This window comes from Miniopterus schreibersii (assembly GCF_964146895.1).
Source record: "Miniopterus schreibersii genome assembly, chromosome: 13".
NCBI classification, from domain to species: Eukaryota; Metazoa; Chordata; class Mammalia; order Chiroptera; family Miniopteridae; genus Miniopterus; species Miniopterus schreibersii.
This window is the reverse complement of record NC_138113.1, coordinates 52575002-52589263: the sequence shown is the minus strand read 5'-3', so window position 1 is coordinate 52589263 and position 14262 is coordinate 52575002. Positions and strand designations below refer to the sequence as shown.

Genomic DNA, 14262 nt, shown 5'->3' with positions numbered 1-14262 from the left:
AAGTGGCTCTGGAATGTGGCACCCAGCATGCCATGCAAATGTTGAGAGGATGTTTCTCATTCGGTCTTTTGGGTTTCGGCCCATCAAACTGGTAAATTTAGGCTTTGAGGACAGTGGAACTGCCAGACTTTTACTTAAGCTGCAGCATCCCTTGCATTAGGCAGGGCCTTGTATGTATTTGGAGGGCGAACTGGATCCACTTTGCAGTGGAGGCCATGCTTCTACATTTTGATAGAGCCCAAGGCAGAGAGCTCATACGTGCAGGTCGTGTACTGTTACTCCTACCAGCCTGCCCGGCTGAGCGTCCATGTGGTTGGAGGGCCCACAGCTGACCTCTGGGGTGTGTGTGGTGTTCCCCGCAGGCCTGTCCACCACAGTGCACAGTGGGGGGAGGAGAGCATTCATAGCCATTAAGGAAAGGAGCTTATCAGTATGTCCCAGTTTAGGCATTTCCCTAAGTCCAAACTGTTAAATTTGGAAGCTTATATGTCATCTTTTCTTTATAACCATAAATCTAGTCTATCAGGCTTAATTTGTTTTTTTTCCCTTTGCTTTCAGGAGAGTAGATCTGGAGAAACCAACAGCTGTGTGGAAGAAATAATCCGGGTAAGGACATTCCTTTACAAATCTTATCAACTGTTTGGACAGAGATTCCCAGTAGAAAGGGTCATGTGGCTGCATTGTCAAAGGGAGCCTGTTGTTGTTTGGCGATTACCTTTTCCGAGGGCAATCATGTAAGTTGCCTAAATGACACTTTACGAAACAGCACTTCTTTTGGAAATCTAAGGGCTACACCTCAGTTGGGTGCCTTTGTCCGGCCTGAGGTGACACTGCATGAAAGTGATCAGCTGGGAGACAGGAGAGCAGAGTTGAGATGAAATGCATGGCTGTGCTCACATTTGGATGCCCCATTAATTATTCCACTGTTTAGAAGCATCTTTAATAGTCTGTACTTCCAGTCAGGCAGGGCTGCCTTGTTATTTTTCCCCCTACATTTAGCTAGAATCAGAAGCACTCAGAGAGCGGTGTCTTGGAGTCTGGAAATTTACCTCTGTATTGTTTTGCATGTTATGACTTCGCATGTTACTCTTGTAAACCTGTCCTTTCCATGGTCGTCACCGTGAGTGGGCAGATGCCCCCCATGAACCTCTGCGCACCCAGATTCGCTTAGGCTGGGCTGTTGCACGTTAGTGTTTTCCTGAGCATCCCAGCTCATAATCAGGGCATCATCTTCATGCCATATTTTCTCTTCACTCATATTTTTAGGGGTGTAACCTATTAACTTACAGCTCTCAGAAAGCTGGTGCTACATTTGGCAGAACCCCAAGACAGAGAGACCAGATCTTATGGCAATTCCTTCCCTATAAAGAAAAAACTTTATTTTAATGTTTCTAAGTTTTGGGCACCCTACTCACTTTTTCTTGACTTCCTAGTGAATTACATTAATATAATCATTTGGTTAAAATTTTACATTTACCATCAGATTCTTTTCAGAGGCAGGATATTTTTTCTTCCTATAAAGCATTATGTTCATAAATAAATCTTTTAACTCAAGTTGACCAAAATAATTAGTTAATTAAAGTTTGATTTGTTGAGTTAATACTGATTTTTTTTTTCTGGCAAAGATTTATATAGAAAACAATTGTCCAAGTGGGTAGCTTCTTTTCTGGTATTTAAGTACATGTTAAATAAAATGCACATTGTATTTTATATCTGTGTTTTCTCTAGCCTGGAGTTTTGTTTCGGATTAAAGAACAGATGGTGTAAAATGCTGATATACTTTTCCTGTTTTTCTCTTTCAACATTCCTTCCTGTTTGAGTCCAGATGTTCAATGTTTAGGCCATCTTCCTTTGATTGGTTGAGGTGTTTACATCTGCAAAATAATAATTCCAGAAGGCACCTGTCCCCTCTTTGGTGCTGCAATTTAGACACCTCTAAGCTTTCCTATCCTTTCTTATCTTCTCTGAGGATATGGAAGAAATCGGTCATTTGACCTTTACTTCTCCATACTCCAAGCCGAGCTCAAAGTTTGAGTAAGAGCTTGAGTAATTCATAGACCAAAAAGGATATAGTTTCAGTGATGTAAAATGCACCTAGAATAAAACTGAATGCTGCCGCTGAGAGCTGAACGCATTCTTCCTTTTTCTTAAGAGAGCTGATGAGAGCCTCATGCCCGCTTACCCCACTCCTACCTCCCCACACTGCTGACCCCAGGGCATCTCCCACTGCCACAGCCCAGCTCGAAGCAGGCGTGGGACGCGAGGGAGAGCCTGGGCCAACCGGGTAATGGGTTTGAGTGCACACGCGAGGTTCAGGGCCGCGGGGTGACGACTTCAGTAGTGGACAGCCGAGCTCCCTGTACGTTCCACTCTCCTGGAGCCCACGAGGACCGGTCCAGGGTGAGAGGCACAGTATAGGCGCGCCCTTCCTCTCTCCTTACCTGTCAGCCTAAGGTATTGGTACTAGTAGTTGGTGTTTAGGCAGCCCCTGGGGACCGTGTCAGTGTTCCCACCTCGCCTGGCCTGTTCTCTGGCTGCCCCTGCCCCACTCCTGCCGTCCATCCTGCAGGCTCACCGTCGCTCCTCCTAAGCATGTCCCCCTTCCATGCACGAGCACAGGGCTCCCTCTCAGCTACAGCCTATTGTGCTTGTGCGCCTGTCACACACCAGCATTGCCCTTTCGCTGTGGCCCCCCGTGTCTGGAACTTAGAATTCACAGTTTTGTTGCATGAATAAATTAACGAGTGAGTGACTGAAGGAACCCTCCAAAGGAGAAGGCTGAGGATCATCCTGACAGTTCACGAACAGTCCCTGGGCTGTAATCGTGGACCTGACGGACCCACCCTTTCAGGGCTAGGTTTCCATGGCTGGTCTTTGTGGAGCCCAGTTTTCCTTATGAGTTTCTCTCCCCTTGTGATCCAAGGTCACCAGAGGTACTTGTCACTTGCAGCCATCACTTTTAAGTGATGGTCCCCTTTTGCCGTGGAGTAAGAGCAGGGTCATGAAAAAAAATGCCTTAAAATGATGAAAACTGAGCTGTTCGTTTAACATATATTAGTATGCCCTTTCCACATGGGAGGTACTGGGGGGGGGAACAAAGGTGGGCCAGGCAGACATGACCCCTCGCCCTCTTCAAACCTACAGAAGATACAGCTACTAAGTTTTTTTTTTTAATTTTATAAATATATGTATAATGTTAATTGTGATAGATACTTGGGGTTTTATGACAGCTTATTATAGCTTGCATGACCTAGTTTGGGGTCAAGAACAGCTTCCCTGAGGAAGCAACATTTGAACTGATAGTTGGAGGTTGAATAGAAAATCAGCCTGAGGAGAAGGGTGGTGGTTCCAAGCAGAGGAAATGCAAGAGCTTGGCTTGTTAGAGACCCAGGCAGGCCAGGGCAGGCCAGGGGGGCTAGAGTGTAAGCGGATAACGCTCGGCAAGAGAAGCCAAATACACGGTGCTTCCTCGGCCGTGTTCAGGATCCGTAAGCACAGGGAGCCCGCGAAGGGCTTGAGCAGAGCGACGTCAGCACACTGGCTCCGTGCACCACTCTGTCTGCTGCGGAGAGTGGACCGAGGCGAGGGGCAGAAGGAAGGGCGCGGAGGCTGTGCCCCGGTGCAGATGGGAGATGCTTGCGGGCCGCTCACACTCACGGGAACATGAGGGAGATGCAGGTTTGGGGGGAGGGAGGAAAGCATCAATGATTTTCAGACATGTTGAGTTTAAAGTACCTTTTGAGACACTTCATTAACATGGAGAATGTAAGTGAACGTACGTGGGTCTGGAGCTCAGACAGTCCTGAGCTGTAGACCAACATTTTGGATTAGTTAGCATGTTGGTAATAAAACCATAGAAATGGGTGGATTTGCCTGGAGAGAGATTAGAGACCAAGAAGCAATGAGAGTCTAAATTCCAGCATTAAAGGTCAGAAAAGGAGGACCCACTGGCCAGAGGAGGTGAGCGGGAGTGGCTAGAGACACTGAGGGAAAATTGTGACAGCGCAGAGTCATAGAATCCATGGGAAGAGAGTTTCTAGTTCAGTAGTGCTCAGAATTTCCAAGAGGACAAGAGAGACAAGGATTGGAAACCACCCAATGGATTGGACAGACGGCAGAAAGGTCATTGGTGACTTACTTGAATGATGGTTCTGTGGAGAGACTAGGAGGAATCCAGACTTGAGAAAATGGAGGTAGTGAGTTCAGAGACCTCTTGTGAAAAAAGGCCATAGTTTCCATTCAGATCCCTTTTCATTTGCAATACATCCAACATCCAACAACAACCACCAAATCATGAAGCTCTAACGTTTATGATGCATGAGACACTCAGCTCCTTGCATGTGTTAACTCATTGGACCATCATCACAGCTGCCCACAGGGAGGCACTGTTAATACCCCTTTCACAGATGAAGAAACTGAGGCAAGACGTTAAACACGACTTGACCGAGATCACAGAGTATGTGGCAAAAGCTGGGATTTTAACAAGCACCATCTGGCACCAGCACCTCCTCTCTCTCTTAACGACTACGGTGTTTTATTAAATTAATAACACTCCCCCACACATACTCCCTGGTTCATTAATGAAATCACTCGGGCATTTTACTGTGAATGAGAAGTTTTCTGTTTTTACCTGTTTATGATTCAGAAAGGCCAGATCATGTATTTGTGCACTTGAACTCACAGAGGTTTTATGACCAATGTACCAACCTTATTATTATTTTTTTAAATCCTCACCCGGGGATATGTTTTTTATTGATTTGGGAGAGAGAGAGAAACATCAGTGTGAGAGAAAAACATCAGTCGGTTGCTTGCTGTACGCGCCCCAGTCGGGAATCAAACGGACAGCCCTTTTTGGTATATGGGACGGCACTTCAATCAGCTGCGCCATCCTGCCAGGGCTCCAACTTTATTTTTAAACTTCTTTTTCTCTCCCCTCTCTTATTTTTGCTGACGTGACTGTTTTCAAGTCATTTAAATATTACACTATGTTCTAAAGTGTAATTATTTTTTATTTTTTACTCAGAGAATTTTGAACCTGGGACTTAATAAATCTGTGTATTATTGCAAAATTCACTTAACCAAGGGAGACATTCTAACCGAGTTCTGTGAAGATGGGCGATAAGGGTTGGAAGCCCTCGTGGCTGACATATGTTTATAACAGACAGTTTTCTAACTTCCACAATATTTCACCCTTAAAGGCTCCGGTGCTGTAGTACTTAGGTGCTTTCCGTTGCATTATCCATTAACGTAGAATGGCATTAACATTTGTTCGGCAAATAAAATCCATTTACAACTTAATGGGCCTGTGCAGGGCTGGAACCTAGGATGCACACATTTTATGCAGACAGGTTTAGTTGGCGGTTGTTGAGGGGCAGCGCAAATAGCAGAGCGAGCCTCTGTAATGGGAGACCAGCGTTTGAGATTCTGGCTTGGACTTAAGGGATGAATTCAGAAACAATTTCAGTGCAGCGTCGGAGCAGATGACCTTCTTGACTTTGATCTTTAGTCACCAATTTAATGCCAGTGTCCTGAAATATTCATAGTGAATATCTACATAGAGTTGCATTTCTGTTTATATGAAGCGGGTGAGTGAGGAGAGAGTTGCGAGCAGTGTCACATGAAGTGCATGTCATTGTGTCCCTCTCATGTGTTCAGACCCTGGATGACGGGCGGAGAGGAACCTTGTGCTTGAATGTCCACATGCTCCTTACTTAACCCAAATGAAAATGTTAGCCATTTGAGAGAAACTAGCAAATGAAGAGGTGACTTGTTTTATATGACCTATTGGGTCATTTGCAGAGCTGGACCTAGGTCAGACTTCCCCTGCATCAGACCAGACGGGCTTTTCCTTACAACTTATTTCATTTGTTTCAAACAGTAAAGATTTTACTAGTGACAAAACGAAGCCCACAAATGGCTAAATCAATCCAGGTGTAACTATAGAGGAGCCCCATTAGTATATACATTATTCATTGTAGTAAAATAAAATCAAAGGGGCCTGGCTGGTGTGGCTCAGCAGTTGAGCGTCGCCCCATGCACCAGGAAGTCCCTGGTTAGATTCCCCTCAGGGTACATGCCCAGGTTGTGGGCTTGATCCCCAGTAAAGGGGGTGCAGGAGGCAGCCGATCAATGTTTCTCTCTCATCAGTGTTTCTATTTCTCTATCCCTCTCCCTTCCTCTCTCTGAAATCAATAAAAACATATTTTAATAAATAAATAAAAGCAAAAGTCAAAGGGATGTAGGTCTAGAGGAATTCACTAAACAAAACCTATAGTTATCCAAGAGAAATTAGCTTCACTTGGTAGTGTTTTGTTTTGATTTTTCTTTAAAAATTTTTTATATTGATTTTAGAAAGAGAGGGAAGGAGAGAAACATCAGTTTGATTTGTGACTCCACTTATTTATGCAATCATTGGTTCTTATATGTTCCTTGACCGGGGATTAAACCTGAAACCTTAGAGTATTGGGACAATACTCTAGCCAACTGAGCTAATCAGCCAGGGCCTCTTTTTGCATTTTTAATAGATGTTATTATATTTGTCCTTTTGGCTGAAACCAAAAGCTCTACATAAATGGCTCCACCTCTGCCTGCCAAGGGCGCCCTAGTGCCTATGAGTGTGCACCATGGCCTGCTCCTGTGTTTCTGGGCCATTTGGCCACACTCTACAGACTTTGTGATGACTCTGGAAGTGCTCAGTTTCCAGCGGAGCTGGGGCAGGAGACCACTCTAGTTCAGGATCTGTTCTGAGCCCAGACATTTTGAGGGATGGCCAAGACAACCCTGGAGGTGCTGAAGCTCCCATTGTGAATGCATGGCTTTGCCTTTCTGTAGTTCCCTGTCCCATCTAATCTGCACCATGAGAAATCACAAAGGCATTTACAGAACCCTGGAAATGTTAGCAGCCCAAGTAGCTGGAGGTCTGTGGGAATATATTTTCTGCCCTAAAAGGTGAGTTCTGATACCTCAGCCAATATCTTTTCATGGGTGTCTGTCAATATGTTACTGGAAGAAAGGAATAGATATGCAAATAGTGTCAACAAAAGTAGGTGCCACTGGCTATGATGGAAGCCAGAAGTGCTGAGCACCTCCTGCACCCAGGCCGGCAAAGGCTAGGAGAGGAGCACAGGGAGCATGTTGCTGGACAGAGTGTGTGATGGGCCGGGTTTCTGATAATATCAGAGACACATTCCCCACTCTCATGAAGATGCTTAGAGAACTTCAGCACTGCATTAGAAGACCGAGGCATTAAAAATACTTGATTTTTTATGTTTTCTGTTGCTCCAGCCTTGCAAGGTACATCAACAAAGAAGTGATAAGATTTAAGATAACTAAAAAATATATAGATTTACTCAGTGCCTTCAAACACCTGCCAGACACACAGGAGGGAGTCAGCAGATGCTTATGGGATGGTGAATTAGAGAGAGAATGTGGGGGGAATGTGGAGACACTCAATGCCAGTCCTTAGAAGGGTGGCTCGCACAGTCCAGCCCCAGCGACAGGAATGCAGAGGTGGGACAGTGGAGAGTCAGGTGCCTTGCTGGCGCGGAGCACCACGCGATGTGTTTTCCACTCGGTTTCACTGCAGCTTCGCATTATTTTGCTTGTTTATATATCAGAGTCTTCATTTTCAGAAAAATAAGGGCTTAAACTTGGATCGTGTAGGACCAAAAAATGCAAATTCTTATCTTTATCGATGAATGAGGTTTACTGTTTGCAGTACTGTTTTTATTGTACTATATAGATTTGAAAATATTGATGCATGTAAAATTATAGTGTCTGATAATACTTTCCAATGTATAAATTGCCCAAGAACATACTTTTTTTTTACTTCTAAAAAAAACCTATTTTTCAATTACAGTTGACACACACTATTATATTAGTTTCAGGTGTACAACATACTGATTAGACATTTATATAACTTGTGAGTGATCACCCCGATAGGTAGTACACATCTGACACCATACATAGTTATCACAATATTATTGGCGATATTCCCTATGCTGTACTTTACACCCCGTGACTATTTTTATATCTGGCAATTTATGCATCTTAATCCCTTTTACTTTTTTCACTCATCTCCTCAACCCTCCCCCCCATCTGGTGGCCATCAATTTGTTCTCTGTATTTATGAGTTTGTTTCTTGTTTCTTTAATGTTGTATTTCAATTTCTATATTTAAGTGAAATCATATGGTATTTGTCTTTTTCTGTCTGACTTATTTCACTTAGCATAATACACTGTAGGTCCATCCATGTTGTCACAAATGGTATTATTTTTTTCTTAGGCTGAGTAATATTCTACTGTATATATATATGTACCACATCATCTGTATCCAATCACCTATCAGTGGACACTCAGGTTCTTTCCATATCTTAACTATTGTTAATAATGCTGCAGTGAACATAGGAGTGCATTTATCTTTTCAAAGTAGTGTTTTGGATTTCTTCGCATAAATTGTAATTGCTAAGTTATATAATTGTAATATTTTTAATATTTTGAAGAACCTCCATACTGTTTTCCACAGTGACTGCACCGATTTACATTTCCAAAGCGCACGAATGTTCCCTTGTCTCTACATCCTTGCCAACACTTGTTTATTAATTTATTGATGATAGCCATTCTAACAGTTGTGACCAGATATCTCATTTTAATTTACATTTCCCAGATGATTATTGATGTTGAGAATCTTCTCATATGTCTGTTGGCCACCAGTATGCCCTCTTTGGAGAAATGTCTATTCAGGTCCTCTGCCTATTTTAAATCAGATTGTGGGGGTTTAAAATAAGTTGTATGAGTTCCTTATACCTTTTGGGTATTAACCTTTTATTGGATGTATCATTGACAAGTATGTTCTCCCATTCAGTAGGTTGTCTTTTCACTTTGTACGTAGTTTCCTTTGCTGTACAAAAGCTTCTTTGTTTGATGTAGTCCTGTTTATTTATTTTTTATTTTGTTTCTCTTGCCTGAGGAGATATATCAGAAAAAAATATTACTAAGAGCAATGTCAGAGAGTTTACTGCCAATGTTTTCTTCTAGGAGTTTTGTGATTTTGGGTCATACATTAAGTCTTTAATCCATTTTGAGTTTATTCTTGCATATGAGATAAGAAAGTGATCTAATTTAATTTTTTTGCGTGTATCTGTCCAGTTTCCCAACACCATTTATTAAAGAGACTGTCTTTATCCCATTGTATAGTCTCACCTCCTTTGTCCTATATTAATTGTCCGTATAGGCATAGGTTTATTTCTGGGCATCGCTGTTCTGTTCTGTTGATTGATGTGTCTGTTTTTATGCCAGTTCCATGCTCTTTATTACTGTAGCCTTGTAGTATAGTTTGATATCAGTTAGCATGATACCTCTAACTTGGTTCTTCTTTCTCAGGATCACTTTGGCTATTCGGAGTCTTTTGTGGTTTTATATAAATTTTAGGATTATTATTCTAGTTCTGTGAAAAATGCCATTTGTATTTTTGATAGGGATTGCATTGAATCTGTAGATTGCTTTGGGTAGTATGGACATGTTAACAATGCTAATTCTTTCTATCCATGAACACAATATATGCTTCCATTTATTTGTATCTTTTTTCAATTTCTTTCTTCAATGTCTAGACACTTAATCTGGGTTTGTTTCAAGTGCTGCTCTCCAACAGTGAAATGCTAATGTTCATTACTAGCCAGCCAACTTGCTTATGTCCTTTCTTAAATTTGTTTAATAGAACCAATGCAATTTTATTTTGTCTTTCCTGTTCTTTTACTCAAGTATACTCTAAGGATATATGTTCTTCACACTTTGAAAAGGTTAATGAAGATCAGAACTGAAACATGCATTATTATATGTGAGGTCTTCTAAGAAAGAGTATTTTAGAGTACTAATTACAAAGCGTAAAATATTAAAATATGTGCTGAAGTGATATTAGTACTAAAAATACAAAGGCAAAAATAATCCTACTTGTTTGCAATAGTTTTTGGCGTGTGTGGGTGTGTGTTTGTGTAAAACCTTTGTGTTAGAACAGGGATCCTTCCTGATTTCCAAAGTCTGACTTCAATGCTTCTGTTCTGTATTTCCCAGGGACCCTTTATTCTTACTCTTACTGAGTCGTAATGTCTTTCTTACCCCCATTAGGCCTATCTCCAGGCGCTGGCAAAGTGGCTGGCACATAATAGATGTCTAATACATCCTGAATAAGTGGATGAAAAGTAATGAATGAATGACTTTGACCTTTTGCTCAGTGTCTGTTCCTGCTTCCTACCCTGTTATCCTCCTAGTCGTGCAACAAAAGAGGTTGGGGTGTTGTTCGCTTAAAACATCAGCTCTCCAAGGATGCCTGAGGCTGTGGTGTTACCAGTAGCACGAGTGCCAGAGACCGTCCCACTCCCTCACTCTGGGCGGGGAAGGGCAGGGGTCCGGCAGCTCCCTGGTGTACGCGTCAGGAAGGGCAGAGCTCTCGAATCTACCACTTGTACTCTGATTATCTTTCATGAGCCTGAGTTTTTCATTTTCATAGATAATGAGTGTAATGTACAAGTTGAAGAATCAGGATAATAAATTTGCAGGGATAATTTGGTTAATTACCATGTTGCTGCTGGTAGAATCAAGGGCTGGAAGTCAAAGCTATTTCCACTGCTAATATGTTCTGTGTAAAGCAATTCTTGGAACAATTAAAACACATCTATCCAAAGTGATCAACTCGAGACATTCATTTTAAAATTGTATTTATTATCATAAAACCCACACACAGTCTTTTCTGTAATTTTTTCAAATTGAGGGTTGTGAAATGATACCAATTTGCCGCGTATTACCATTGTACGCTCACAGGAAAGTTTAAAATTATTTCTAAGCTATAAAATAATAGGTAACCCAGTGTTGCCGTTCTTTACCATCCCAAATTAACTATTTTTTGAACATGGGGTGTTTCCCTGTTCATGCATAGCTCCATTCCTGGCCCACTTGGGTCTCGGAAGTTCTGGAGAAGTGCCACCCTCGGTGCCACTGCTCAGCACCGCCGCCCTGGGGACCGCGCCTCTACCAGCACTGCTTCCCAAACACCTCCGAGTACTGGGCAGAAACCAGGGGAGGTGCAGCTCGTCCTGTGCCTCCAGACACTAGGTTTGAAAGTAATTGTCAGATGCCAACACTAGGTGATTTATTTTATTTATTATAATTTCCCCTCCTGCCCGTCCACTAAAAAAAAAAAAAAAAAAAAAGCCTATTTGTGCAAATGTATATCTTTCTCTCTTCTCTGAATTTTCTAGAGAGTTATAGCAGTTGTAATCCATGGACAGTTCTCTGTTATTACAACTTTTTCATTACAGTGTTTTTATTTTGGTGCCTTATTTTTTAATTGTAATTCTAAAGTAGAGGTCTGTGATTCTGTGGAATTAAACATAATAAGGATTTTATATTCTCCTTTTTTTAAAAGTATTTCTCTATGAGCATTGATTAGGCTTCTTAACCTGGTTTTAAAATCTTGAGAACAGCAAGGTTATTATCAATTTATTACCCATTAATTTAAAAATGTATTCCTCAGCTACTGCTAAATATCTTGTTATAATCTCAAATGTAGATTTATTTCTTTATATAAAGTACATTTTTAAAAAAAATCACCCCAGGATTCTATATTAATTAATGGAATATTGTCAAAATAGTTGTATCTGCATATTATATACTTAAGGAGCCATTTTAGCTTTCCCTCTCTGGCAATAACTTGCGACCTAACAGTATTTTTGTTCAGCTTTTTAACAGAATCTTTGGATTCAGTTTAACAGTGTATGTCTGTAGTGGGAATGGTGAAGATGAGTAGGCTCTTTAAAGTAGAAAGTTAAAAATTAGCTAAAAATGTTAGTGACAGCTTCTAAAAAATGACCAGCCCCTCAAAACCTACCTAGGCTGCCCCTCTGGAAACCAAATTACAGACTAAGACCCTGCTGAGTCTGAGACTCAGCTTCAAATACAAAAGCCATTTGAAGGCTCTATTGCACATAACCAGAGGGGAAGAGGCAACGGGAGAAGAAAGCCCAGCCACATGCAGTAAAGATGATGCTGCACAGAAAAAATAAAATAAAATAGAGCGACAGGTTCTCTCCAGACAGCGAGATAAAAACCTCTCCTCTGCTCTGCAACATAAGCATTTATCATTCTGGCTTTTTAACTTTCTATTTCCTTGTTTCTTTCACTGAAGTCTCTCACTGCCCCCTCCACACACACACCCCCAACCCCAGACTCTGGAAAAGGCAAGAAATGAACCCTGAGCTCTTTGGGAGGTTCGCTAGTTATTGTATGAAATGAGGAGCCCACTGTGATATGAATAAAAACCCAAGAGCAGATTCCTGACATGTTTCCAACAGTGTGGATGGTGGGGGAGGAGGGGTCATGGTAACTGGAGTCATCCACAAATCAGCAGCAGCCCTTGGATAGTTGAAATGATTAATCACTTTGGCACAAAAGAACACAAAGGGAGATTTGTTGAGAGTGCCAGCTCCAGGGGGGACATGCTTGTCTGCTTAATGATGTATTTTTAAAGTGTGCGCCACATCAAAAGCCAAGCACATGCAAATGGAGGGTAAATGAAAAGGCAGTGAGCAAAATGTTTGGTGACTTAGAGCAAATGTTTAGGAAATCAGACCAGCAATAATTTTCGTTTGAGCATTTTTAAAACATGTCCCTTCACCCTATCCTGCTCTCCACCCCCAGTGTCTTGGCAGCACTGGGAACACTCCGAGTCCCTCACAGAACGTGTGCTGGACCTTTTAGCACTAAAAATAATCACGAGCCAATCAAATCAATAGTGCATGATAGCTTCCCTTTCTTTGAGGTCGAAGGATCTGAACAGCCTCTTTGGACCAGAGCAGACTCCGTGACTTAAAGCAACAAATACAACAGGGACAGCATTGCTGAACATGCGTCGATGGCTCACTATGCCCTTAACATCTAGTATCTCTTCTAATCCTCACAATAGCCCTGTAATGTGTCATTTCCATCTTGCAGAAGAGGAACTTGAGATGCAGAGAGGTTAACACAGAGCCATTAAGAGACTTGGTTAGGGTTTAAACTCACGTCTCGCAGACTCCAGAGCCCAAGTTTATAAACACAATAAGTGTGATTTTTTTAAAAACCTGAATATTTTCAAAATGGAAGACTGAGCAAAGTCTTCTTTGGAGATACATCAAGACTCTTGTGTTTGTACCACCTGTTTCTCACAGCCTTGAGGCTGCTGCAGCCGTTGCTTCTGGGATAAGAAGCTGCAGAGGGTCTACAAGGAGTCAGATCGAGGATTGACGCCTGCAGTGTGGTGCGAGGGGTGCACAGTGAGCACAGAAATACCTCTGAGACTTCCTTACAAATTGATCTCGAGTGTGCACTTGTGTGTAACCTAGTTACTGAGCACTGCATCTGGAAACGCTGGGCTTTTTCATCAGCCTGTGTTATGCTGCCTCCGTGGAGCTCTGGGCTACTCACACCTCCTGGTGGACACCCTCTGCCCACATTAGCTAGGAAGGGCAACAACAGCCAACGCTGTCTTTATCCCCAGGAGAGGGGCAGGTAAAGATGGAGAGTTAGTTCCAGGGGGCAGAAGCCGAAGCACCCCTCACGGTAAGGACGTGAATTTTCACTCCTGTGTTCAAACACAGCTCTACCGCTGCCTGGCTGGGTGACACTGCGCCAAGAGAGACTTCACTATAGTGTCCATTTTGCAAAGAAATGTGAAATGTGACTTGGTGAGTCAACATGTCTAACAAAGTGTTTTCATTCATCAAACAGGGTTTTGGAGGTAAACCAGTTTTGTAGATGTGTGATTGAAATAAGTATTTTAATTTGGAACTAGTGACTGTTAGCTGCTATGTATTCTTGTTGTTAGGATAATCGTTTTCAAATTCCTTAGAGATGAGGTTCAGTTAAAGAAATCTCAGCCTAGAAACTCTAGTTGTGGGATGTTTGTAAGATTATCTTTATTGCTAAGAAACAATTCCTTTGCTAAAGGATTTTTGGCTATGTATAGGAAAGGATTAACCTAGGATTAATAGCCAACTCCCCTAAAGATTCTAAATATCTGCTTACAGGTTCTTTAAAACTTAGCATTAATAGAAAAACAGAACTGTTAGAAATCACTTTGAGTTTGATTGATAAGCAGTAATAAAATATAAAGACAAAGCTTCCTTGGAATAAAAATGAAAGCCAGTGGGACCTTATAAATCACTTTATAAAAATATAGCTTTTTTATACAACTGTTCAGGTACACGCACTAAAGAGCTGCAAAGGGAATCAA

General features: G+C 41.9%; 1 protein-coding gene across 6 annotated transcripts in view; it reads left to right on the top strand.

The window, feature by feature from the left end:
- The window catches only part of AFF3 (ALF transcription elongation factor 3), a 472487-nt gene that overhangs the window by 235000 nt on the left and 223225 nt on the right, over positions 1-14262 (top strand). For all 6 annotated transcript variants that reach the window (XM_081156102.1, XM_081156098.1, XM_081156097.1 and 3 more), the window contains one exon: positions 559-606. In XM_081156102.1, the coding sequence (XP_081012228.1) occupies positions 559-606 (48 nt within the window). The remainder of the gene's footprint in view (positions 1-558; positions 607-14262) is intronic.